The sequence below is a fragment of the Rhinoraja longicauda genome, chromosome 36 (assembly GCF_053455715.1).
Source record: "Rhinoraja longicauda isolate Sanriku21f chromosome 36, sRhiLon1.1, whole genome shotgun sequence".
Taxonomy (NCBI): domain Eukaryota; kingdom Metazoa; phylum Chordata; class Chondrichthyes; order Rajiformes; family Arhynchobatidae; genus Rhinoraja; species Rhinoraja longicauda.
Genome location: NC_135988.1, coordinates 1123367 through 1148438, shown reverse-complemented (window position 1 = coordinate 1148438; position 25072 = coordinate 1123367). Strand labels below are relative to the sequence as shown.

The 25072-nt window shown below is 45.8% G+C and overlaps 2 protein-coding genes across 2 annotated transcripts in view; one reads left to right on the top strand and one right to left on the bottom strand.

Annotated features, from left to right (window-relative positions):
- Positions 1-25072, bottom strand: part of LOC144610248 (cytosolic purine 5'-nucleotidase-like) — a 163568-nt gene that overhangs the window by 133740 nt on the left and 4756 nt on the right. Inside the window, exons 3-4 of the mRNA XM_078428840.1 lie at positions 21279-21425; positions 9878-10059 (exon numbers count right to left, since the gene is read on the bottom strand). Coding sequence (XP_078284966.1) covers positions 9878-10059; positions 21279-21425 — 329 coding nt within the window. The remainder of the gene's footprint in view (positions 1-9877; positions 10060-21278; positions 21426-25072) is intronic.
- LOC144610416 (sodium-dependent phosphate transporter 1-like) overlaps positions 12171-25072 on the top strand; it is a 71099-nt gene continuing 58197 nt past the window's right edge. Inside the window, exon 1 of the mRNA XM_078429074.1 lies at positions 12171-12187. The gene's annotated coding sequence lies outside the window, so the exon portion shown is untranslated. The remainder of the gene's footprint in view (positions 12188-25072) is intronic.

Genomic DNA, 25072 nt, shown 5'->3' with positions numbered 1-25072 from the left:
AAACCGAAGATCTCGGAGAAAACCCACGCAGGTCACGGGGAGAACGTACAAACTCCTTACAGTGCAGCGCCCGTAGTCAGGATCGAACCTGAGTCTCCGGCGCTGCATTCGCTGTAAAGCAGCAACTCTACCGCTGCGCTACCGTGCCGCCGTATGTAAATAACTTTTAAAATATAACGCCGATTTCAATGAAACTTCTTCCATTAGCACCAAAAGGACGACGATGAGTAAGGTGGGCCTAAAATTGTTGCGCTATCTTGTACCATTTTGGCTGTAGTTCAGGAACAAACAAACAAACAAACGAGAGTTTTAGTAGAAAGATGATGATGATGGGCATGACCACTGGGTGGCAGTAGGCCACACAAACTAATTAACAGACAGACCAATGATATGCAAGCGACTCCAGGGAGAGCAGACTTCTAGTTCCAGAATATGAGCAGACAGCAATTTTACTGTGCAGGCCCAAAGTCCAGCCAGCTGTGTTAATGCTTTTTTGAAACAGGCAAATTTTAATTTTTCACTTGATCTATTTTGTTCTGCAATTTCATATCCATGTCTTATAAATCAATGTTCGTCTTAATATAGTTATCAAAGGGACAAATTCTATTTATCTGGGTGCATCAGTCCCTGTAATATGTGATTATTTATATAAAAAATAAAATGTCTATTGGGTCCTGTGATTTTCTCTGCCGTTTGCTCAATCACATAATGTTTAATTATGTCTGCTGCAATTTTCCTTTTTTAGTTAGTCAGACTGCATCTTGCTGTGTAATCAGTTTCTTGTTCAGAGTTTTCCTCCTCTCCTCACAGACTCCATATCTGTGCTTGGCACTCTGTGCAGTTACATTGCAGTCTGCATAATTAGGTCATTGAGCAAGGTCGCGATGCCAGTGCAGCAGTAATCCTGTTTAATAAGAGATGCTCTGAAAGTGAGGACACTGAGAACATAAATAACATGCTATTTGAAATCTCAGCCGCGCACTGCTCATCTGCTGTCCTGGTATCAGCTTATTTACTTTGTTGGTTGCCATTTTATTTTACATGGAGAGGCAATGCTGATGCATAACAACATAAGAAATAGAAATAGAAACAGAAATAGGCCTTGTAGCCCCCCCTGATCCATCAATCGATGAGACCTTGTGAGATGCTTTCCCTCAGTTCTACAGTCCTGAACTAATCCCATATTCCCTGATTCTCTTAACATCATAAATCTGTCATAAATCTAATCAAGAGCTGATTTTCCCTGGTACTTTTGTGTAGATAATTCCAAAGATTTATTCACCTTTGGCTGAAGAAATTTCTTCTCATCTCTGTCCTGAATGGCCAACCCCTTATATTAAGGCATGATCATGGATCTGGGTATTCCAAGCACGAAGCCTCAAACCTGTCGTCATGTCAGAATACTGCAAATTTCAATGAGCTCCCTCTCACTTGTAATCTCAAGAGAAAGTAGGCGCAGTCTGCTCAACGTCACATCTCATGACAAAACAGCAATCCCAGGAATCAGTCTGCTGATAGGAAGTCTGAAGAAGGGTCTCGACCCAAAACGTCACCCATTCCTTCTCTCCAGAGATGCTGCCTGTCCCGCTGTCCAGCATTTTGTGCCTACCTGCTGATAGGAAGGATGTGATTATAATGTAGAGGTTGAAGAGCAGAGGGAGTTTGTGGGAGTGTCTGTGCCTGAGACAGAGTGCAGTGATTCAGGGTGTGCTTGGACCCGAGAGGCTTCGGTGTGGAGGTTGAACAGAGAGTGAAGGTATGTAGGAAAATAACTGCAGATGCTGGTACAAATCAAAGGTATCACAAAATGCTGAACTCAGCAGGTCAGGCAGCATCTCTGGAGAGATGGGTGACGTTTTGGGTCGAGACCCTTCTTCAGAGGGTGAAGGTATGATAAGGTAAGGTCTTATAAACATTTGTCTTTAGTCTTAATGTAGTTGTGATGGCAGTTAGGACAGTACTGTGCTCTTTCTGCAGGATGTGTTAGATCACAAAATCTTTCAGGGCCCCTGATGACTACTCCTGGTGAGTCCAGCTGCAGCTCCTGACTGGACCACATGAAAGAACTGGATCTGGACGCACTCAAGATCATCCGGGATGCTGACAGCATCACGGATAGATCCTTTATTTAAGAAGGGAGGAATCCAAGAAATTATAGGCAGGTGAGCTTCATGTCAATGAGAGGGATGTTATTGAAGGGGGCTCTGGATAGTATGTACTCACATTTGGAAGAGAATGAGATAATTAGGGGCAGTTAGCAGGGCTTTGTCTGAGGCACCTCATGACTTGCAAACTTGACTGAATATGATTGCTGAGGGTGGGAAGTGGACGTTGTATACATGGACTTCGTAAGGCATTTGATAAAGTCTCTCATGGTAGGCTGATCCAGATGATGAAGATGCATGAAATTCATGGCAACTTGGTAGTTTGGATTTAAAGTTGGCTTACCCATAGACAACAGAGGGGAGTAGTTAAAGAGTGATGTTCTGTTGGTCTGTGATAGAGGTATTTTGCAGGGAGCTTTGCTGGAACCATGTTGTTTGTGATATATATATAAATAATGGATGTAAATGATGAGTTGGTTAGCAAATTTGCAGACAAAACCAAAATTGTTGGCGTTACGGACAGTACAAAGACTGTCAACAGAATTTAGCTCAGTTACAGATAGAGGCAGAAAAATGGCAGATGGACTTTGAAGAGTTGTACTTTGGGAGATCGAATTTAAGGGCAAAATGTACAGTTAATGGCAAGAACTTTAACAGCATTGACGTACAGAATGTACAGTTAGTGGCAAAACCTTTCACAGTATGATGTACATAGGGATCATGGGTTCAAGACCATAACATCAGGAAAGTGGCATCACAGGTAGACAGAGGTAAAGAAGGTGTACAGTCTGCTTGTATTTATCGGTCATTTAGAAGAAAATATTTAAAGGAGATGTGTGGGGCAAGTTTTTTTTTACACTGCGTGTTAGGTGCCTGGAACGCATTGCCAGGGATGGTGGTGGAAGCAGATATGATAGAGGCATTTAAGAGAATTTTAGACAGGTACATGGATATGCAGGGAATGAAAGGATTTGGATTATGTGCAGCAGAGGAGATTAATTTAATCTGGCATTATGTTTATCATGGACATAATGTGGGCCAAAGGGCCTGGTCCTATGCTGTACTGTGCTATGATCTAGAAGGGTTTTAGTGTGGTGGTCACAGCTAAGGTAGCTGTGTGTCCACCAGGAGAGGTGAAGGGAGTACACTGTGTGTGCATGATTCTGTTGTGCCCTATTGCCCTTGAAAACTACTATACCTTTTTGGAAACTGTTGGGGGGGGGGGGGAGTGACCACTCAGGAGAAAGCAGCAGCAGCCGTCAGATGTGTGGCACCTGGCCTAGCTCTGAGGCAAAGCAGGAAAGTCAGATAGGGCTATAGTGATGAGATTCAACAGTTGGGGGGGGGGGGGGGGGGTCAGATAGGATACGTCAGTCTGGCTACAGAACATTCTCAAGGGGAGGTAAGCAGCCAGAAGTTGTTCTGTTGTGCACATTGAGAGAAATTACATAAGTAGAAAAAGGGATGAGATCCTGTAGGGTGAATATTTGGGGTTAGGCAATACGTTAAAAAGCAGGGCCTCGAGGGTAGTAATCACTGGATGGTGGCACAGTGAAGCAGCGGTAGAGTTGCTGCATTACAGCCCCAGGGACCAGGTTTGATCCTGATTACGGGTGACGTCTGTACGGAGTTTGTACGTTCACCCTGTGACCACAAGGGTTTCCTCCCACACTTAGACGTACAGGTTTTTTAGGTTAATTGGTTTCAGTAAAAATGTAATTTATATCATATCATATCATATATATACAGCCGGAAACAGGCCTTTTCGGCCCTCCAAGTCCGTGCCGCCCAGCGATCCCCGTACATTAACACTATCCTACACCCACTAGGGACAATTTTTACATTTACCCAGCCAATTAACCTACATACCTGTACGTCTTTGGAGTGTGGGAGGAAACCGAAGATCTCGGAGAAAACCCACGCAGGTCACGGGGAGAACGTACAAACTCCTTACAGTGCAGCACCCGTAGTCAGGATCGAACCTGAGTCTCCGGCGCTGCATTCGCTGTAAAGCAGCAACTCTACCGCTGCGCTACCGTGCCGCCCTGGTCCCTGATGTGTGCTGGAAAGGCCTGTTTCCTTGCTGTTTGTCTAAAGTCTAAAAGTCTAAAGTAAAGTCTAAAATTCTAAAGTAATGTGCTAGTGAGGGTAGGAATAGGAGGATAGAACAGATGAATGTGTGGCTGGGGCAGGATTTCAGTTTTAGACCATTGTGGTCTCTTTTGGGGCAGAGGTGACATGTCCAAGAGGGATTGGTTGCATATCTATTCATGGCAGGCATGAGGGAGGGTTTAAACTACATTGACCGGAGTATGGAATTCAAAGCAGTCGTGAGGCAGGTGAGAAGCTCGTTGAAGAGATGGAAGTTAATGTGTAAGAAGGAACTGCAGATGCTGGTTTATACCAAAGATAGACACAAAAAGCTGTAGTAACTCAGCGGGACAGGCAGTATCTTTGGAGAGAAGGAACGGGTGACGTTTCGGGTCGTGGCCCTTCTTCAGACTGGAGGTTGATGACAGCAAGTTAAGTAGACAAGACAGGCAGAGGCATGGCAGGGAGCAAGCAATGACTGCTGCGTTGATTTGCATTTATTTCAATGCAAAAGATCTGACGAACTCAATGAGTGGATAGATGTGTGCTAATGGGACACACAACATCCATTATATAAACTGGCTCAGGAGGGACATGAGGTCTGTCCATAATATCTTGAAAGTGGCAGCTGAATCTTTCAGGGTTCAGGTGCTGCATGTGGGATATATATGGAGGAAAGAGAGGAAGGAGAGTTGTATTTTTGATTCAGGAGAACATCACGCAGTAGTCCAAGATTAAATTATTGAGGGATGAGACTATAAATGGAGCTGAGAAATAGGACGGGGGTGATCACCTTGTTAAGATTGTACTGTGGGCCCCCAGATAGTCAACAGCATTTAGAAGAAAATGGATGCAAGGAGATTGCAGGGTGTTGCAAGAATAATAGAGTTGTCATAAAGGGCATTATAAATTTCTTCACATAGTCTGTGACTGTCAGTGCTTATGGCTTAGACGGGAAAAATATGAATAAGGTACTGCAGATGCTAGAATCTTGCACACAACACAAAGTGGTGGAGTAACTGAAGAAGTTTAGTTTAATATTGTTATGTGTGCAGAGGTACACATGCTATCCAGTCAAAGACTATACATCTGCAATCAAACCATGCACAGTATACAGATAAAGAATAAAGCATACAACATTTACTGCAAGATAAAGACTGATTAAATGTCTCAAATGAGGTAAATGAGAGGTCAGGACCACACTCTCGAGGGGTGAGGCCATTCACTTGCCTGATAGCAGCTGGGAAGAAACTGTCCCCGAATCTGGAGGTATACATGTTCAAACTTCTGTAGATAGACACAAAATACTGGAGCTACTCAGCGGGACAGGCAGCATCTCTGGAGAGAAGGAATGGGTGATGTTTCGGTTCGAGACCCTTCTTCAGACTCCGTTTCGGGTCGAGACCCTACTTCAGATTCAAAGTTCAATTCAGATTCAAATGAGGATTCAAACTTCTGTACCTCTTGCCTGATGGGAGAGGGGAGAAAAGGGAGTGACTGGGGTGAGACTGGTCCTTGATTATGCTGGTGGCCTTGTTGAGACAGCGTGAAGTGTGGATGGAATCAATGGAAGAGAGGTTGGTTTGTGGGATGCTTGTGCTACATTCACAACTCTCTGCAATTTCTTGAGGTCTTGGATGGAGCTGCTCCCAGACCATGCTGTGATGTATCCTGATAAAATGCTTTCTATGGTACATCTGTAGACGTTGGTGAGGGTTCTTGGGGACATGGCAAACCTCTTAGGCCTCTGCGGAAGTAGAGGTGTTAGATTGCTCTCTTGGACATGACTTCGATATGGCAGGTCCAGGACTAATTGCTGATGATATTTACTCCTAAAAACTGGAAGATTTACAATTATCTCTACTTTGGCGCCATCAATGTATACTGAGGTGTGCGTACTGCTTCACTTCTGAAGTCAATCACAATCTTCTTTTGTCTTGCTAACATTGAGAAAGAGGTTGTTGTCTTGGCACCAGGTTACCAGGTTCTCAATCTCGGGCTGCACTATCACCACTTTGCTTTGGACTTCATTTTGCAGCAAGTTATAGTGTTCAGATCTTGGCACAATCGCAGGTGTCTGAGTGCTTATAGAGTCATAGAGTCATAAAGTCATAGTCATACAGTGTGGAAACAGGCCCCATCAGTCCAACTTACCCACACCGACCAACATGTCCCATCTACACTAGTCCCACCAGCCTGCATTTTGCCCACATCCCTATAAACCTGTCCTATCCTTGTACCTGTCTAATTGTTTCTTAAACGTTGTGATAGTCCCTGCCTCAACCACCTCCTCTGGAAGCGCATTCCATACACCCACCACCCTTTGTGTGATAAAGCTATCCCTCAGATTCCTATACAAATCTTTCCCCCTTCGCCTTAAGCCTATGTCCTCTGGTTCCCGATTCCCATACTCTGGACAAGAGACTCTGTGCATCTACCTGATCTATTCCTCTTGTGATTTTATACACATTTTATACATTATTTTATAAGATCACCTCTCATTCTCCTGAACTCTAAGGAATAGAGTCCCAGCCTACTCAACTTTTCCCTATGGCTCAGACCCTCGTGTCTGGGCAACATCCTCGTGAATCTTCTCTGTAACCTTTCCAACTTGACAACATCTTTGCAGACATGGAGTCCAGAACTGAACACAATACTCTAAATGCAGTCTCACCAACATCTTATATAACTGCAACATGACCTCCCAACTTCTCGACTCAGTACTCTGACTGATGAAGGCCAATGTGCCAAAAGCCTTTATTGACCACCCTATCTACCGGTGAAGCCACCATCAAGGAACTATGTACCTGCACTCCTATATCCCTCTGCTCTACAACACTCCCCAGAGCCCTACCATTCACTGTGTAGGTCCTGCCCATGTTAGACTTTCCAAAATGCAACATCTCACATTTCTCAGGTTTGTCTCTTGGCATTCCTGATGGTGTTGCAAAGGTCACAGTGGGCTTTCTTGTACCACTTGGGATTGTTTGGCTTGTACGCCGTCTTGGTCTACAGGTGGGAATGGACCTCACGGTTCATCCATGGACCAGTCCATTATAGTCGCGTAGAATGACATTGGTTTCCACAGACCAACACTGAAGGATTTACTGTAATGGAGCTTCCCGCTTCAGTTTTTGTTTGTCAGCAGGGAGTAAAAGCACAGCTAAGTGATCAGATATCCCGAGATGTGGCGGGTGAATGGAGCGGTCGGTGTTTATTTTGGATGTCGAGGGTGTTCTGGCTCCTGGTGGGACATGAGACGTACTGATAGTGTTTTGGTAGTACACTCTTGAGGTTGGCTTGATTTAAGATACAATGAGCAGGGCTTCGGGATGTTTTGCCTCAAGGCTATTGGTTGTGGAGCACAGTTCATTCAGAGCAAGCTTGCATGGGGGGGGGGATGTCGATTACTGTCAGGATATGGGAGGTGAATTTCGAGGGCAGGGAGTAGGGATGGCACTTCACAGCTACACTTCCAGGTCTGGGGAGCATGAACGTGCCAGGACCACCACGCCTGAGCACCACGAGGTGTTGGTTTGGAAGCAGACCCTTTGCCTGCAATCCTGCCCGATGATCCGATGAAGGGAGAAGCCCTCTGGTTGGATGTCACAGTCAGGTTGTCAGGCGTGAGCCATGTCTCTGTGAAACACAGCATGCAGCAGTCTCTCTGTTCTCTAGGGTTGGTTAGTCTGGCTTTAAGTTCATCGAGCTTGTTCTCTATCGACTGCACATTTGCCAGTAGTATGTTGGGGAGGGGGGTCTTGAAACCACCTTGTTTCAGCCTCACCTGTAGCCCAGCGCGCTTGCCTCGTTACTTCACAGGGTGCCTGTGACTCACCACAGCCCTGTGAGTCAGGCCCTGGCCTGGGTGTTGGACAGCCCAGGGTGAGAGGGCTGCGTTCTGTGGGGGCATTGGGCACTTTTGAACCTCGGGCTCGACAAGCCCACCGAGATGGAAGATGCTGTCTGACTTGCTGAGGTGTCCCAGCACTTTGTGTTCCGCGTAAAATTTCTCAAGTGTGTTCAGGAAAGTTTCCTCAGGCTGAAACAAGGTGGTTTCAAGACCAGGGGAGCTATGTGAGGATGCTCTTCCTAGACTTCAGCTCTGCCTTTAACACAGTCATCCCGAGCAGACTGGTTACCAAACTTTCTGACCTTGGATTTTCCCAAACCATCTGCCAATGGATCAAGGACTTCCTGACCAACCGCCCCCAGACCGTCAAAATAGGCCCTCACCTCTCCTCCACCATTACACTGAGCACCGGCTCACCACAGGGCTGTGTGTTGAGCCCCATCCTTTACTCCCTCTACACTCACGACTGCGCCCCCACCCATCCCACCAACACCATCATCAAGTTCACGGATGACACGACTGTGGTTGGACTCATCTCAGGAGGAGATGAGAGAGCCTACAGGGATGAAATCCAAAGGTTGGCAGCATGGTGTTCAGTGAACAATCTTGTCCTGAACTCCTCCAAAACAAAAGAACTTATAATAGACTACAGGAAAACCAGTACGGAACACGACCCACTCTACATCAATGGGGTCTGTGTGGAAAGGGTACCCGCTTTCAGGTTCCTGGGTACGCACATCGCAGAGGATCTTACCTGGTCTACCAACACCATTACCACAGTGAAGAAGGCACAGCAGAGACTCCACTTCCTGAGGATCCTCAGGAAGACCAACCTGCAGGAGAAGCTCATGATGTCCTTCTATCGCTGCTCCATCGAGAGTGTGCTGGCATACTGTATAACCACATGGTATGCCAGCTGCTCAGAAAAGGACAGGAAGGCCCTTCAGAGGGTCATCACGACGGCCCAGAAGATCATCGGCTGCTCACTGCCCTCCCTGGAGCACCTGTTCAGCCTGCGCTGCCTCAGTAGAGCAGGAAAAATAATAAAAGACCCATCCCACCCCGGCCACCGTCTGTTTGTTCTTCTGCCCTCTGGTCGACGTTTCAGGTTGATCAAATCCCGAACAAACAGACTCAAGAACAGTTTTTACCCCAGGGCCATACGAGAACTGAACACTACTTTCTGCAATAGGTCACACTGTTAAAACTTTTGTATTTAATATATTGGTATTTATTTGTTTTGCATTTATTGCATATATGTTTTTTACGCACCGTCAGGATTGCTATTTTTTAATTTCGTTGCACTTGTTGCAACGACAATAAATGAATATTATTATTATTATAATATGGACAGGGCCCTACTGGGGAGAAGGTAAAGCTTGACCTGCTTGTGGGTAGCAGGGCAGGACAAGCGACTGAGGTGTCAGAGCACTTTGGCATCAGTGACCACAGTTCTATTAGTTTTTAAATTGTTATGGAAAAGGAGAAAACTCATCCACAAATTAAAGTTCTAAATTAGGGCAAGGCAAATTTCAATGGTATTAGACAGGAGTTTGCAAATGTTAATTGGAGTAGGTTGTGTGTTGGCAAAGGGACATCTGGCAAGTGGGAGGCTGTTAAAAATGAGATTTGAGGTTTGAATGTTCCTGTTAAAATGAAGGGAAAGGCTGGCAGAAGTAAGATTTTTAGATTTAGAGATACAGCGCGGAAACACGCCCTTCGGTCCACCGGGTCCGCGCCGCCCAGCGATCCCCGCACATTAACACTATCCTACACACACTAGGAACATTTTTTACATTTAATTAACCCAGCCAATTAACCTACATACCTGTAGGTCTTTGGAATGTGGGAGGAATCCGAAGATTTCGGAGAAAACCCACGCAGGTCACGGGGAGAACGTACAAACTCCGTACAGACAGCGCCCGTAGTCAGGATTGAACCTGAGTCTCCGGCGCTGCATTCGCTGTAAGGCAGCAACTCTACCGCTGCGCCACAAGAGATATTGATGTTCTAATCTGAAGAAAGAAGGAGACATGGGTCAGGTACAGGCAGCTGGGATCCAGTGAATCCTTTTAGGAGTAGGGATGCAGGAGTATACTTTAGAAGGACATCAGGCGGGAAAAAGAGAGGGATATGCGATAGCTTTGGCAAAGAAGATTATGGAAAATCCAAAGAGATTTTATGCACATTGAGGGAAAGAGAATGAGCTGGGACAGACTATAGAAACCAATGTGGACATCTATGTGTGGAGCCACGGGAGACAGGCAAGATCCTCAATGAATATTTCGACCTGTTTTTACCATGGAGAAAAACATGAAGGCTAGGGAACTCGGGAAAGTTAAACGGGATGCCTTGGGGATAGTCTGCATGACAGTGGAGGAGGTGCTGGACATCTTAAAATCTATGAAGGTTGATAAATCTTGAGAGCCTAATTAGGAATATTCAAGAACATTGTGGGAAGCTGGAGAATAAATTGCAGGAGCCCTGGCTGAGATATATGGATCATCATTAACCACAGGTGCTGGAGGACTGAAGGGTGGTTAATAATTATAATAATAATAATGTATTCTTTTATTCGTCCCACCCCGGGGAAATTTAGTGTTACAGCAGCAAAGTGGATAGCAAGAGAGCAAGAGATCATTCATTATAAATAAAAGATACATAAATTGTCATCAGTTTTGTGTGTGTTCTTAGCTGTCTCGTCTGCTGGGAGCAGTGCTGGTTGTGCAGTCTCACAGTCTCTCATAATGTTATGCCTTGATAAGAATGGCTGCAGATAAACAGCTAGGAACTATAGAAAGTGAGTCTAACATCTGTGGTATGAAAGCTACTGAAGGGGATTCAGGGAGATAATATGAATTTGGAAAGATAGGGGTTGATTGTGGATAGTCGGAATGCTTTAGTGTGAGGGAGAACCACGGTTTCATATCTCATGAATATCATTCAATTGATTGAAGAACTAGGATGGTTGACGAGAGCAGGCCCATAGATGCAGTCTATATGGACTTAGCAAATCCTTTGATAAGGTTCCATATGGTCGTGTGCCTTGGAAGGTTAGATCGCATGTAATCCAAGGAAAACTAGCTAACTGGATACAGAATTGGCTTGATGGGAGGCAGATTTAGTTTAGTTTATAGATACAGTGCAGAAACAGGCCCATCGGCTCACCAAGTCTGCGTTGACCAGTGATTCCAACACACAGTCACTATCCTACACACACTTGGAACAATTTACAATTTTACCAAGCCAATTAGCCTACAAACCTGTATGTCTTTGGAGTGTGGGAGGAAACCGGTGATCCTAGAGAAAACCCATGTAGGTCATAGGGAGAACATATAAACTCCGTTACAGCACCCGTAATCAGGATTGAACCCGGGTCTCTGGCATTGTAAGGCAGCAACTCTACAATACATAACCATGCTGATGGTGGTGGTGTAAGGTTGCTTTCCGCTCTGCAGGCCTGTGAATAGTTGTAGTACCTCAGGGATCGGTGCTGGGTTCATTGCTGTTTGTCATCCATATCAACAATATGGATGTCAATAGTCAATAGTCAATAGTCAATAGTCGTTTATTTGTTACATACACATAAATGTGTAGTAAAATGAAACATTACCCGCAGTTAAACAATAAGACCAATAAGATTAATCAATAAAAATGCAATAACACATACAATCACAACTAACACAAAACAAAAAGAAACATCCATCACAGTGAGTCTCCTCCAGTCCCTCCTCACTGTGATGGAAGGCCAAAAATGTCTTTTTCTCTTCCCTGCCGTCTTGTCCCGCGGTCAGGCTGTTGGATTTGCCACGTCTGGGCGGTCGGGGCTCCCGATATTGAAGCCCCCGCTGGGCGGTGAAAGGTCAACGGCCTATTTCAGGCCGCGCCGGACGGTGAAAGGTCCGCGACGGGCCGACCCAAGCCCCGCGATTCGGGGCGGGCGAACACGCTGCCGCTGCCGGAGCTCCCGATGTCGGCCCCCATCCAGGGGTCTGCGGGCTTCCGACGTCCACGCGGCCCGCGCCGGAGCCTCCGGAAACGAATCGCAGCCGCGCCCGTAGCATCCGCAGGCAGCCAGCGCCGCAGGTGGTGAGTCCGCGCCGCGGGCTCTGCGAACCAGAGCCCCAGGTGGTCCCAGGTGAATGTCCGGTGGTAGGCCGCAACGGGAACGGAGACACGACACAGAACAAAGGTCCCGTCTCCGTTCTGGAGAGAGAATTTTACAGTTCCAGTTCCCGTTCCCACCCCCCCCAAAACCCCCCAAACATAACATACAAACACTACACCATATTAAAACCACAATTCATACAAAAACAACAAAAAACACAAAAGACAGACGGACTGCAGGCAAGCAGGAAGGAACTGCAGATGCTGGTTTAAACCGAAGATAGACACAAAAAGCTGGGGTAACTCAGCGGGACAGGCAACATCACTGGAGAGAAAGAATGGGTGACATTCCGGGTTGAGATTGAAGAAGGGTCTCAACCCAAAACATCACCCATTCCTTCTCTCCAGTGGTGCTGACTGAGTTACTCCAGCCTTTTGTGTCTATCCAACAATTTGGATTATGTACAAGGCAGGAGGTTGCTTCAGCAGCCGTTGGTAGGTCCATCTGCTGTAACCGAAATCCGTTATAAAGAGGTCCATTAAAACAACAATCTACTGTACTCAAACTCTTGCAGTAAAGGCTTCAGTGTTAGCTTGCTGTACTTGTGTGTTAACTTTCAATGATTCGTGTACAAAGACAATGGAAACATTAAAAAAAACACTTTTTCCACCAAAGTAAATGACCTCACATTTTGCCACAAGGTATTTGAACTACATGTACTTATCATTCACTTCATCTATATCTCCCTTCTCTCTCTGCATTTTTAAAGCCCAAGCTGTCACCCAATTTTGTTCAATCATTAAAACTAGATACATTATTCCTCACCCCATCATTGGAATGCAAATGTTGGTGGCATGAGTATGTTCCTGACAGCAACCCCTTGTCACAGCCTCCTAACTTGAGAATTATCAATTTTTTTCCTACTGTTTTCTGGATTAATCCTCTTTCCATGGCAGTCTCTTATCCCCAATACTGTATTGCTTGATTTTATTTAATAATCTCTTATGTGGAACCATTTCCAAGACCTAATGAAACTCCTAATACCCACATCAAGTGCTTCAGCCTGATCTGTTCTGTGAGATATGTATAGGAAGGAACTGCAGATGCTGGTTTAAACTGAATATAGACCAATGATACTAGAGGGACAAGATAGACCACTCGACCCTAAAAACCGTAGTATGTCATGGTGCCATTTTAGTAGACAGAAACTTGCAGAAACATTTTAAAAGAAAAATAACAAAAATCTGTGAATTGATAGATGAGATATATTCTGCATTTTAATGGTATCATCACACATACTGTTCCCCGAAAACACTGATTACACTGCGAGAGGCATAGCTAAGTTTTGCATATAAAATGGATCCTTTGCGTACTACACCAGTATACGCGATTTCAACAGATTGGTCCATCTTGTTCCTCTAGTATCTTTGATATAGACACAAAATGCTGGAATAACTCAACGGGACAGGCAGCATCTCTGGAGAGAAGGAATGGGTAACATTTCGGGTCAAGACCCTTCCTCAGTCTGAAGAAGTACTCCAGCATTTTGTATCTGTTCGGCGAGATACACCTGAAAAGAAACTCCAATAGCTCGAACAAAAGCAATTTCCTTTTCATAACTTAGTTATCGCAGTATTACTCTCCATGTGACCTCAACCACATCGTTAATAACATAGTCTAGCATTTTCCAATCAATGAAGTCTGGCTAACAGATCTATAGTTCTCGTTTCCTTATTTCCAAAATAGTAAGGTTACATTTACCTCCGATTTGACAGAGGTGTTCTTGGAAAATTACAACAGTGCATCCCCCATCTCCATAGCCACTGCCTTCAAAATCTAAGGATGCAGGTCACTTGGTCCTGAACTTTAATTGTCTTCAGTCCTTAACTACTTCCAGAAGACTTTCTGTGCCTGTTTCCTTGAAGACAGACACAAACTATGGATTCAATTTTCCTATTCATGTAAACTCCACTGTAATCTCTCCCAATATTAGGGACCCACATTAACTTGAGTTCATCTTTTCTGTTTCACATTACGGTAGAAGGTTTTAAATCTGTTATTATGTTTTAGATTGGTTGCTTTTGTAGCCTGCTTTCCCTTTCCTTAATCCTTTTCTGACTCTTGCTGAGTTCTGATTTTTCCCCCCCAATAGCCTAGTTGCTTTTTTTGGCAACGTTATAAACCTTTGCTTTTGACTTAATAGTATCTTTAACGTCTTTCAATTGCCACAGGTACACTAATAATAATAATAATAATAATAATGCATTACATTTATATAGTGCTTTTCATATACTCAAAGATGCTTTACAGGGATTTAGAGAACATAGGGAAGTGAATAAATAGATAAATAAGTAAACGAACAGAGAAAGGAGACAGAAGGTGAGGTGACCTTCAGTGGTTGAAGGCAGTACTGAACAGGTGAGACTTCAGTGATGTTTTGAATGTGGTGAGTGTGGAGGAGTCTCTGACGGTTTGGGGTAGTGAGTTCCATAGGGTGGGAGCAGCGATGGAGAAAGCCCTGTCCCCCCAGGATCTGAGTTTGGTCCGGATGTGGGGGGATAGGAGATTGGCAGCAGCAGAGCGGAGGGTGCAGGTGGGAGTGTGCCTGTGGAGGAGGTCGGTCAGGTAGGATGGGGCCAGGTTATGGAGGGCTTTGTAGGTCATGAGGAGGATTTTGTTTCTGTTTTGGCCTTAACAGATAATTATTATGAATAAACCTCCTATTAATTCTTTAAATTCTAGCCACAGGAGATGGGCAAGGTATTAATTGAGGAGAAAGACAGGGGCACGGACGAACCTGGGGCAGTCAATGGAAGTGTCTTGAGAGCAGTCAGTGTTGGGTCGAAGAGGTGCTGAAGGTACTATCCGGTATGAAGGTAGACAAATCTCCAGGGTCTGATCAGATATATCCAAGGACATTGTGGGAAACTAGAGAGGAAATTGCGGGAGTCCTGCTTGAAATGTAGGTGTCGTCTTTAAATACAGGAGAGGTGCCGGAAGACTGGAGGGTGGCAAATGTTATGTCTCTATACAAGAAGGGCTGCAAGGAAAATGCTGGGAACTATAGGCTGGTGAGCTTCACAACTGTGGTTGGAAAGTTACTAGAGAGTATTCTGAGGGATAGGGTATACAGGCATTTAGATGGACAAGGGCTGATTAGGGATAGTCAACATGGTTTTGTATGTAGGAGGTCTTGTCTCACAAATTTGATTGATTTTTTGAAAACGTGACCAAAAAGGTTGATGAGGGCAGAGCAGTGGATGTTGTGATTATGGGCTTCAGGAAAGCATTCGACAAGGTTCTGCATGGTAGGTTGCTCTGGATGGTTAGAATAAAGGTTGCACATTTTAATAGACGAGGAGGGATTTGTTCTCTCAGAGGACTGTGAACCTTTGTAATTCTCTTCCTCAGAGACTAACACCAGATCAGACATTGGAGATGTGTAGGAAAGAACTGCAGGTGCTGGTTTAAACCGAAGATAGACACAAAATGCTGGAGTAACTCAGCGGGACAGGCAGCATCTCTAGGGAAGGAATGGGTGACGTTTCAGGTCTCGACCCGAAACATCATCCATTCCTTCTCTCCAGAGATGCTGCCTGTCCCGCTGAGTTACTCCAGCATTTTGTGTCTATCTTCAGACATTGGATATGTTTAGAACTGAGACTGACAGACTTTTGAATGGCTGGAAATCCAACAAATGCAAGGATAGGGCAGGAAAGATAAGTCAGGATAGAAGATCACCATAATCTTACTGAATGCCAGAGCAACTAGCAGAGCTGTATCACTGACTACTGTGCCCATTACATTCGCTTGTGAGTGGATTAACCAATCAAGCTATGAACTGCAGGCACAGTCAGTCTGACTTGATTAGAATGTTTAATCTTCCGTTTAATTTACAGCTATTTTCCTCTAAACACAAATTTAAACACCCTTTTTTGAAAAATAAGCTACTGTGTACATCCAAAATGTTCCCAACAATTGAAACAATTGAAAAATTGAACTGGCTCACTGCATAGTGTGATCAATTCTTAATTTAACTGTTGATATGCGTTAAAAAATAGGAACAACAATTTAACAGGAAATAAAATAAGGAAGCGCGTGGTTACTGCGTACATTTCCTTTAATATGTTTAATTTTTCAACAATGGCGTGTTACCATTTGCAGGGAAGGCTCAAACGGGAGGACATGGTTGCAAGATAAAGGTACGGTCACTTAAAACAGAGGTGCTTGCAAATTTATTTTCACAGGGCACAGTGAATCTTTGGAATTGTCAACCAGATAGGATTGTGGAGAGAAGATTATTGGGGGTATTTACAGAGAAGGTAGCTCATTTTTGAAAGATCAGGGAATTGAAGACTTTGGTAACTGGCACAAAAGAGGAGTTCAGGCCTCGGGCGGATCAACATGATTACCCTGAATGGAGTGGCAGTTGTGAGGAGTGGGTCGCCTGCTCTTTTTTTTGGTGTTCTTTCGCATGCTGGCATCACACAAAACTTTATGTGCGTCTATTTGGGTTCTAAATAAAGAGCTCAAGCCCTCTTCTGCAATGGTTAAAGGACAAAGCATGGATAGAAAAGGTTTAGACAGCCGGGCTGGGGCTAGGGGACTTTTCCACTCCCCTTACCTACTCTAACCTCACCCCCCCTGAATGTACAGCCCTCCGCTCACTCTGCAGCAACCCCGACATTATAATCAAACCCGCCGACAAGGGAGGAGCCGTGGTAGTCTGGCGTGCTGTCCTCTACCGGGCTGAGGGTAGGCGACAACTCGCAGACACCTCCTCCTACTTATCCTTGGACCATGACCCCAGCGACGAGCACCAGGCCTCAATCTCACACACCATTTCTGATTTCATCACTTCTGGCTGTCTGCCTTCCACAGCCTCCAACCTTATCATTTCCCAGCCCCGCACAGCCCGATTTTACCTTCTCCCCAAAATCCACAAACACAACTGCCCTGGCAGACCCATTGTTTCTGCCTGCTCCTGTCCAACAGAAATGATTTTCGAGTACCTCGACTCCATCCTATCCCCCCTGGTCCAATCTCTCCTGACACCTCACATGCCCTTTGTCTCTTTAATGACTTCCACTTGCTGAGCCCCCACTCCCTCATCTTTACTGTGGACGTTCAGTCACTGTCCACCTCCATCCCCCACCAGGAAGGCCTTAAAGCCCTCCGTTTCTTCCTCGACCGCGGAACCATCCAATTTCCCTCTACTAACATTCTACTCCGCCTAGCGGAGCTGGTCCTCATCCTCAACACCTTCTCCTTTGACCCCTCCCACTTCCTCCAAGTCCAAGGCGTAGCTATGGGCACCCGCATGGGCCCCAGCTATGCCTGCCTCTTTGCAGGGTACGTTGAACAATCCCTGTTCCAGCCGTACACTGGCCGTAACCTTGAACTCTATCTCCGTTATATTGATGACTGCATCGGTGCTACCTCCTGCACCCATGCAGAACTCATGGACCTCATCAACTTCACCACCAATTGTCCATCCGCACTCAAATTCACTTGGACCATCTCCGACACCTCCCTCCCCTTTCTTGATCTCACAGTCTTTATCCCAGGAAATAGACTATTGACTGACGTCTATTACAAACCCACTGACTCCCACAACTATCTCGACTACACTTCATCCCACCCTGCTTCCTGCAAAGACTATCCCCTACTCTCAATTCCTCCGTCTACGCCGCATCTGCAACCAAGATGAGGCGTTCCATACTAGGACATAGAAACATAGAAAATCTGTGCAGGAGGAGGCCATTCGGCCTTTTGAGCCAGCACTGCCATTCATTGTGATCATGGCTGATCATCCACAATCAATAATCCGTGCCTGCCTTCTCCCCGTATCCCTTGATTCCACTAGCCCCTAGAGCTCTATCTAACTCTCTCTTAAATCCATCCAGTGATTTGGCCTCCACTGCCCTCTGTGGCAGAGAATTCCACAAATTCACAACTCTGGGTGAAAAAGTTCCTTCTCACCTCAGTTTTAAATGGCCTCCCCTTTATTCTAAGACTGTGGCCCCTGGTTCTGGACTCCCCCAACATTGGGAACATTGTTCCTGCATCTAGTATCCGAGATGACCTCATTCTTTAGGGAATGGGGGTTCCCCTCTCCCATCATAGATGAGGCCCTCACTCGTGTCTCCTCGGTACCCCGCAGCTCTGCCCTTGCTCCCCCTCCCTCTAATCGCAAGAGACAGAGTCCCCCCTAGTCCTTACCTTCCACCCCATACAACACACAATCCTCTAAAATTTCCGCCACCTCCAATGGGATCCCACCACTAGCCACATTTTTCCATCTCCACCCCTTTCCGCCTTCCGCAGAGACCATTCCCTCCGCAACTCCCAGTTCAACTCATCCCTTCCCATCCAAACCACCCCGTCCCCAGGTACCTTCCCCAGCAACTGCAAAAGATGCAACATCTGTCGCTGTACCTCCTCCCTCCACTCTGTCCAGGGACCCTGACAGTCCTTTCAGATTAGGCAGAGGTTCACTTGCACCTCCTCCAACCTTATCTACTGTATCCGTTGTTTAATATGTGGTGGGCTCTTATACATCGGCGAGACCAAGCGCAGACCGGGCGATCGTTTCGCTGAACACCTTCGCTCAGCCCATATGAACCTACCTGATCTCCCGGTTGCTGGACACTTTAATTCTCCTTCCCATTCCTACACACACCGTTTTGTCCTTGGTCTCCTCCATTGTCAGAGTGAGGCTAAATGCAAATTGGAGGAACAGCATTTCATAATTCGCTTGGGCAGCTTACAGCCCAATGATAGCAATTTTGATTTCTCTCACTTCAGGTAGCCCCGGCATTTCCTCTCTCTCTATCCCTTCCCCCCCACCCAAGTCGCACCAGCTTCTCAATTTCACCCGACAAACAGTTAACAATGGCCTGTTTCCTTTATCATCGTTACTTTTTTGCACATCTTTCATTCATTGTTCTTTATCTCTCCACATCACCATCTATGTCTCTCGTTTCCCTTATCCCTAACCAGTTTGAAGAAGGGTCTCGAGCCGAAACATCATCCATTTCTTCCAGAGATGCTGCCTGTCCCGCTGAGTTACTCCAGCTTTTTGTGTCTATCCTAGGTTTACAGAGATATGGGCCAAGCATAGGCAGGTGTGACTCGCATAAATGGGGCACCTTGGTCCGCATGGGCAAGTTGGGCCAATGGACCTGGTTCTGTGTTGCATGACTCTATGCCTTGAGACCACCTGGACCACCGCCAGGGGAGCTGAGGTGCAGTTCAGTTTACTCAGTGTTGGTAACTTCTGTAACTTGCCATCATTATCCCAACAACATCCTCCACCCTCCACTTGTCCTCAAAATGTCCCAGCATTAAACACCTGCGAGAACCCCCCGTAAACACATACCATCCTCCCTACAACAACCGTCAACTCCCTGCTTCTCCTGCCAACCTTCCCAATTCATCACTCGTCCTGTCTCTGAGGATCAGCTGTCCTTACATGCCCTTCCCTATTCATTTCACATCCCTCTTCCAGTCACTGTAACCATCTTTAAGAACTGTCCAACCCGGCAACATCCATCCAAACCTTTCCACACCACCATCATACCCCAAACCTCTCTACACCACCATCATACTCCAAACGGTGGCACGGTGGCGCAGCGGTAGAGTTGCTGCCTTACAGTGAATGCAGCGCCGGAGACCCAGGTTCAATCCCGACTGCGGGTGCTGTCTGTACGAAGTTTGTACGTTCTCCCCGTGACCTGCGTGGGTTTTCTCCGAGATCTTCGGTTTCATCCCACACTCCAAAGACATACAGGTTTGTAGGTTAATTAGCTTGGTAAATTTTAAAAATTGTCCCTAGTGAGTATAGGATAGTGTTAATGTGCAGGGATCGCTGGTCGGTGCGGACCCGGTGGGCCAAAAGGGCCTGTTTCCGCGCTGTATCTCTAAACTAAACTAAACTCTAAGCCTTTCTACACCACCATCAGTCTCAGCCTAGTCATCAAGCACTTCCCTTGTAATCTCCATGCACCACAACACCAAAAGATTGGTGAGGAAGAGCCTATTCTCCTGCATGTGGTGCTTTGAGACAGTTAAACCTCTGTAAATACCCTCAGGGGTTCCTCCTTTCAGTGGGCAAAGTCAAGTGTTGTCATGTGCCACGAGTTAACAGCCTATGGTTAGGATGTTACTGAACTACTCTGATGTAATGGATGTTAACAGCCTATGGTTAGGATGTTACTGAACTACTCTGATGTAATGGATGTTAACAGGCTATGGTTAGGATGTTACTGAACTACTCTGATGTAATGGATGTTAACAGGCTACGGTTAGGAAGTTACTGAACTATAATGTAATGGATATTAACAGCCTATGGTTAGGATGTTACTGAACTACTCTGATGTAATGGATGTTAACAGGCTATGGTTAGGATGTTACTGAACTACTCTAATGTAATGGAATCCACTGAGGTACATGTCACTCATGAACTTCAAAACTCTCAAATTCCAAAACAACATGTCATACATACATGCATATGCTTTAACATTTTCAATAACATTCCAAAAACAACAACTCCTAAACATGGAGACTTGAGGAACTACAGATGCTGGAATCTTGAGCAAAATACAAAGTACTGCATAAACTCAGTGGGTCAGGCAGCATCTGAAGCCGGAATGGGCAAACAAAGCTTCACTCCTTCAGACTCCCAAATATATAACAGCGATATAATTTCATAATTCTTTCCTGGATGCACAGAACTTTTCTAGGAATAGAGGAAATTGGAAAGATCAGTTAACGTTATTGCTCCAGTTCTCTGACACCCAAGGCAGTTTTCTATGTAAATCATTCAAACCTCTAGATCACATTTTAACCCATGAGTGACTGTGTCTTATATCATACGTCTGCCAAGAGGTGAAATGACTGCGCCTGAGCTAATGCGTAACTAAACATCCTTGAGCACATATTTGAATGCACATCGGGAACATTTTTCCTCCATCTAGCCTGTCCAATCTTTTAAGAATTTTATGAGAATTCTTTTAAGAAATTTCAGGGTTGACATCTCCAGTTTCCACAGTTGCTACCTGACTGCTGAATGCTTCCCACACTTACTGCTTATATTTCCAAGCTAATTATTTCATCCTACCTTGGCTTTCTTCATAATCTTCAGACCCGCCATTTCAAAAGTGGCAAGGAGCAGATACTGGTGCGCTCTCTGGATCAGAAGCAGTAAATGCCCACGCAGAAGGTGCTCCATCTTGCAAATGCTCCCTTCTTTCACTTGGTAACATACCTGCAACATTAGAACCTCTGGGTTAACACAAAACACTGGGTACACATTACATTTATAATCCAGCACAAACCTTTGATGAAAAGTCACTGGCTTGAATCAGCCAATTGGAATCAATGGAAAAGCAGCCAGCATAATCAAAGACTCTTCCCAACCGGGATATTCCTTCGTCTCCCTGCTCTCGAATGACAGAAGGTACAGAAACGAAAGCGCACACCACTAGACTCAGCAACAGCTTCTTCCCCTCGATTATCAGGCTTCTGAATGGCCCTTCCATACGCTAGGGTACTGTTTGATACACCTCTAATGGATTTCAGACATTGGTCTTTGCTAAGGAACTGATGCACTATGTTCTGCAGTTTGTATCTTCCCCTTTGCTCTATCTGTGTATTTGAGTTTGAACTGATTGAATCTATGTATGTATATCTGATCTGTTTGGATAACATGCAAAACAAACCTTATCACTGTGCCTCGGTAAATGTATCAATAATAAAGCTAAACTTAAAGCATTGGCTCTGACTCATTCTCCAAATGTGTTGCTTGACTGGCTGAATGTTTCCAGTAATTTTATTATAAGTTTTCTTATAATAAATCTAACTTTATTACATGACCAGTATTATCAGTGGGGTGATGGAGATAGTAGCAGCTATTAAAACAAGTAGTCATGAGTGATGATGATCACCAAACTACTGGATTGTTACAAAAACCCATCTGGCTCACTAATGAATGTCAGGGAAGGAACCCGTCATCTATCAGTCTGATGAAGGGTTCCAACCCGAAATGTCCTTAGTCCACTTCCCTCCACAGATGCTGCCTGACCCACTGAGTATTCCCGCAGTTTGCCCCTTGCTGAAGATTCCAACATCTGCAGTCTTTTTCTGTAACCACACCTTGTGTGGCCTTGATGCGACTCTAGCTTTGCCAAAGTGACTCTGAAATGCTGCTCAGTAGAATACAAGTGTTAAAAGCAGGAGCAGGCCATCCAGTCTCTAATTTCTGTACTGTAACTCAGTAAGATAATGTCTGATTCTCTACTCCAAACACTGTTTCCCTACCTATTCACAAAATGCTGGAGTAACTCAGCAGGTCAGGCAGCATCTCGGGAGAGAAGGAATGGGTGACGTTTCGGGTCGAGACCCTTCTTCAGACTGATGTCAGGGGGGCGGGACAAAGGAAGGATATAGTTGGAGACAGGAAGATAGAGGGAGATCTGGGAAGGGGGAGGGGACGGGAGGGACAGAGGAACTATCTAAAGTTGGAGAAGTCGATGTTCATACCACTGGGCTGCAAACTGCCCAGGCGAAATATGAGGTGCTGTTCCTCCAATTTCCGGTGGGCCTCACTATGGCACTGGAGGAGGCCCATGACAGAAAGGCCAGACTGGGAATGGGAGGGGGAGTTGAAGTGCTCGGCCACCGGGAGATCAGTTTGGTTAATGCGGATCGAGCGCAGGTGTTCAGCGAAGCGATCGCCGAGCCTGCGCTTGGTTTCGCCGATGTAAATAAGTTGACAACTAGAGCAGCGGATGCAATAGATGAGGTTGGAGGAGGTGCAGGTGAACCTTTGTCTCACCTGGAAAGACTGTTTGGGTCCTTGGATGGAGTTGAGGGGGGAGGTAAAGGGACAGGTGTTGCATCTAATGCGGTTGCAGGGGAAAGTGCCCGGGGTTGGGGTGGTTTGGGTAGGAAGGGACGAGTGGACCAGGGAGTTATGGAGGGAACGGTCCCTGAGGAACGCAGAGAGGGGAGGGGATGGGAAGATATGGCCAGTGTTGGGGTCCCGTTGGAGATGACGGAAATGTTGGAGGATGATTTGTTGGATACGCTGGCTGGTGGGGTGGAAGGTGAGAACGAGGGGGATTCTGTCCTTGTTGCGAATGGGGGGAGGGGGAGCAAGAGCGGAGCTGCGGAATGTAGAACAGACCCTAGTGAGAGCCTCATCTATAATGGAAGAGGGGAAGCCCCGTTTCCTGAAGAATGGGGACATCTCTGATGCCCTAGTGTGAAACACCTCATCCCGGGCGCAGATGCGGCGTAGACGGAGGAATTGGGAGTAGTGGATAGACTTTTTGCAGGAGACAGGGTGGGAAGAAGTGTAGTCCAGATAGCTGTGCGAGTCAGTGGGTTTATAGTAGATGTCCGTCACTAGTCTGTCTCCTGTGATGGAGATGGTGAGGTCCAGAAATGGTAGGGAGATGTCCGAGATAGTCCAAGTATATTTAAGGGCAGGATGGAAATTGGAAGTGAAGTGTATGAAGTCAGTGAGTTCTGCATGGGTGCAAGAGGTAGCACCAATGCAGTCGTTGATGTAGCGGAGGTAGAGTTTGGGGTTGGGGCCAGTATACGTCCAGAACAGGGATTGTTTGACGTACCCGACAAAGAGGCAGGCGTAGCTAGGGCCCATGCGAGTGCCCATAGCTACATCTCTGGTTTGGAGGAAGTGGGAGGAGTCAAAGGAGAAGTTGTTAAGGGTACGAACCAGCTCTGCTAGGCGGAGGAGAGTGTTAGTAGATGGGGTTTAGCTGGTTCTACGTTCGAGGAAGAAACGGAGGGCTTCAAGACCATCCTTGTGGGGGATGGAAGTGTCGAGTGACTGGACATCCATGGTAAAGATGAGGGAGTGGGGGTCTGGAAACCGGAAGTTATATAGGAGATGGAGAGCATGTGAGGTGTCTTGGACGTAAGTGGGGAGGGATTAAGTAGTCTCTTGGACAATGCCAGACTGAATTCACAGAATGAGACTACTGATCTAGATTTAGAGATACAGCGCAGAAACAGGCCCTTCGGCCCACCGGATCCGCGCCGCCCAGCAATCCCTGCACACCAACACTGTATACTTATGCTAGACTCAGGTATTATTGTTGGTAGCACTGTTGCCACACGTAGATCAAAACACAGTGATGGATGGCCTCAGCGAGTCAGGCAGCATCTGTGGAGGGAATAATTAGGGGATATTTCGGATGGGGGCCAATTTACACTGAAGAAGGATTCCAACCAAAACATTGTCTATCCATTTCCTCCAGAGATGCTGCCTTATCCACTTAATTCCTCCAACACTCCATTTGCTCTTTAAGATTCCAATATCTGCAGTTCCTTATGTCACCATATTTGGATCATTTGGGTTCCAATTCCCATTCCAGATTCTTCAGCACAAATATTTAATATGAAATTCCAATGCACTCAATGACGATAGAGTCTTTTAGGCAAGGCATTAAATTGATGACTTTAGTCAGAAAGGGAGGGACAGAAAGCAGGAAATTATAAGTTAGTTAATGTCTGTCAGAGAGAAGTTATTATTAAAGATATAAGGAGGTACTTAGAAAAATTCAAGGCAATTAGGCAAACTCAACATGGTATTGTGGAAGGAAATCCAGGGTGACACGGTGGCGTAGTGGTAGAGTTGCTGCCTTACAGCGCCAGAGACCCGGGTTCGATCCTGATTATGGGTGCTGTCTGCATGGAGTTTGTACGTTCTCCCTGTGACTATGTGGTTTTCTCTAGTGCTCCGGTTTCCTCCCACATTCCAAAGACGTGCAGATATGTAGGTTTATTGTCTTCTGTAAATTGACCCTAGTGTGTAGGATAGAACTAGTGAATGGGTGATCGCTGGTCAGTGCAGAGGCAAAGGGTCTGTTTCCACGCTGCATCTCT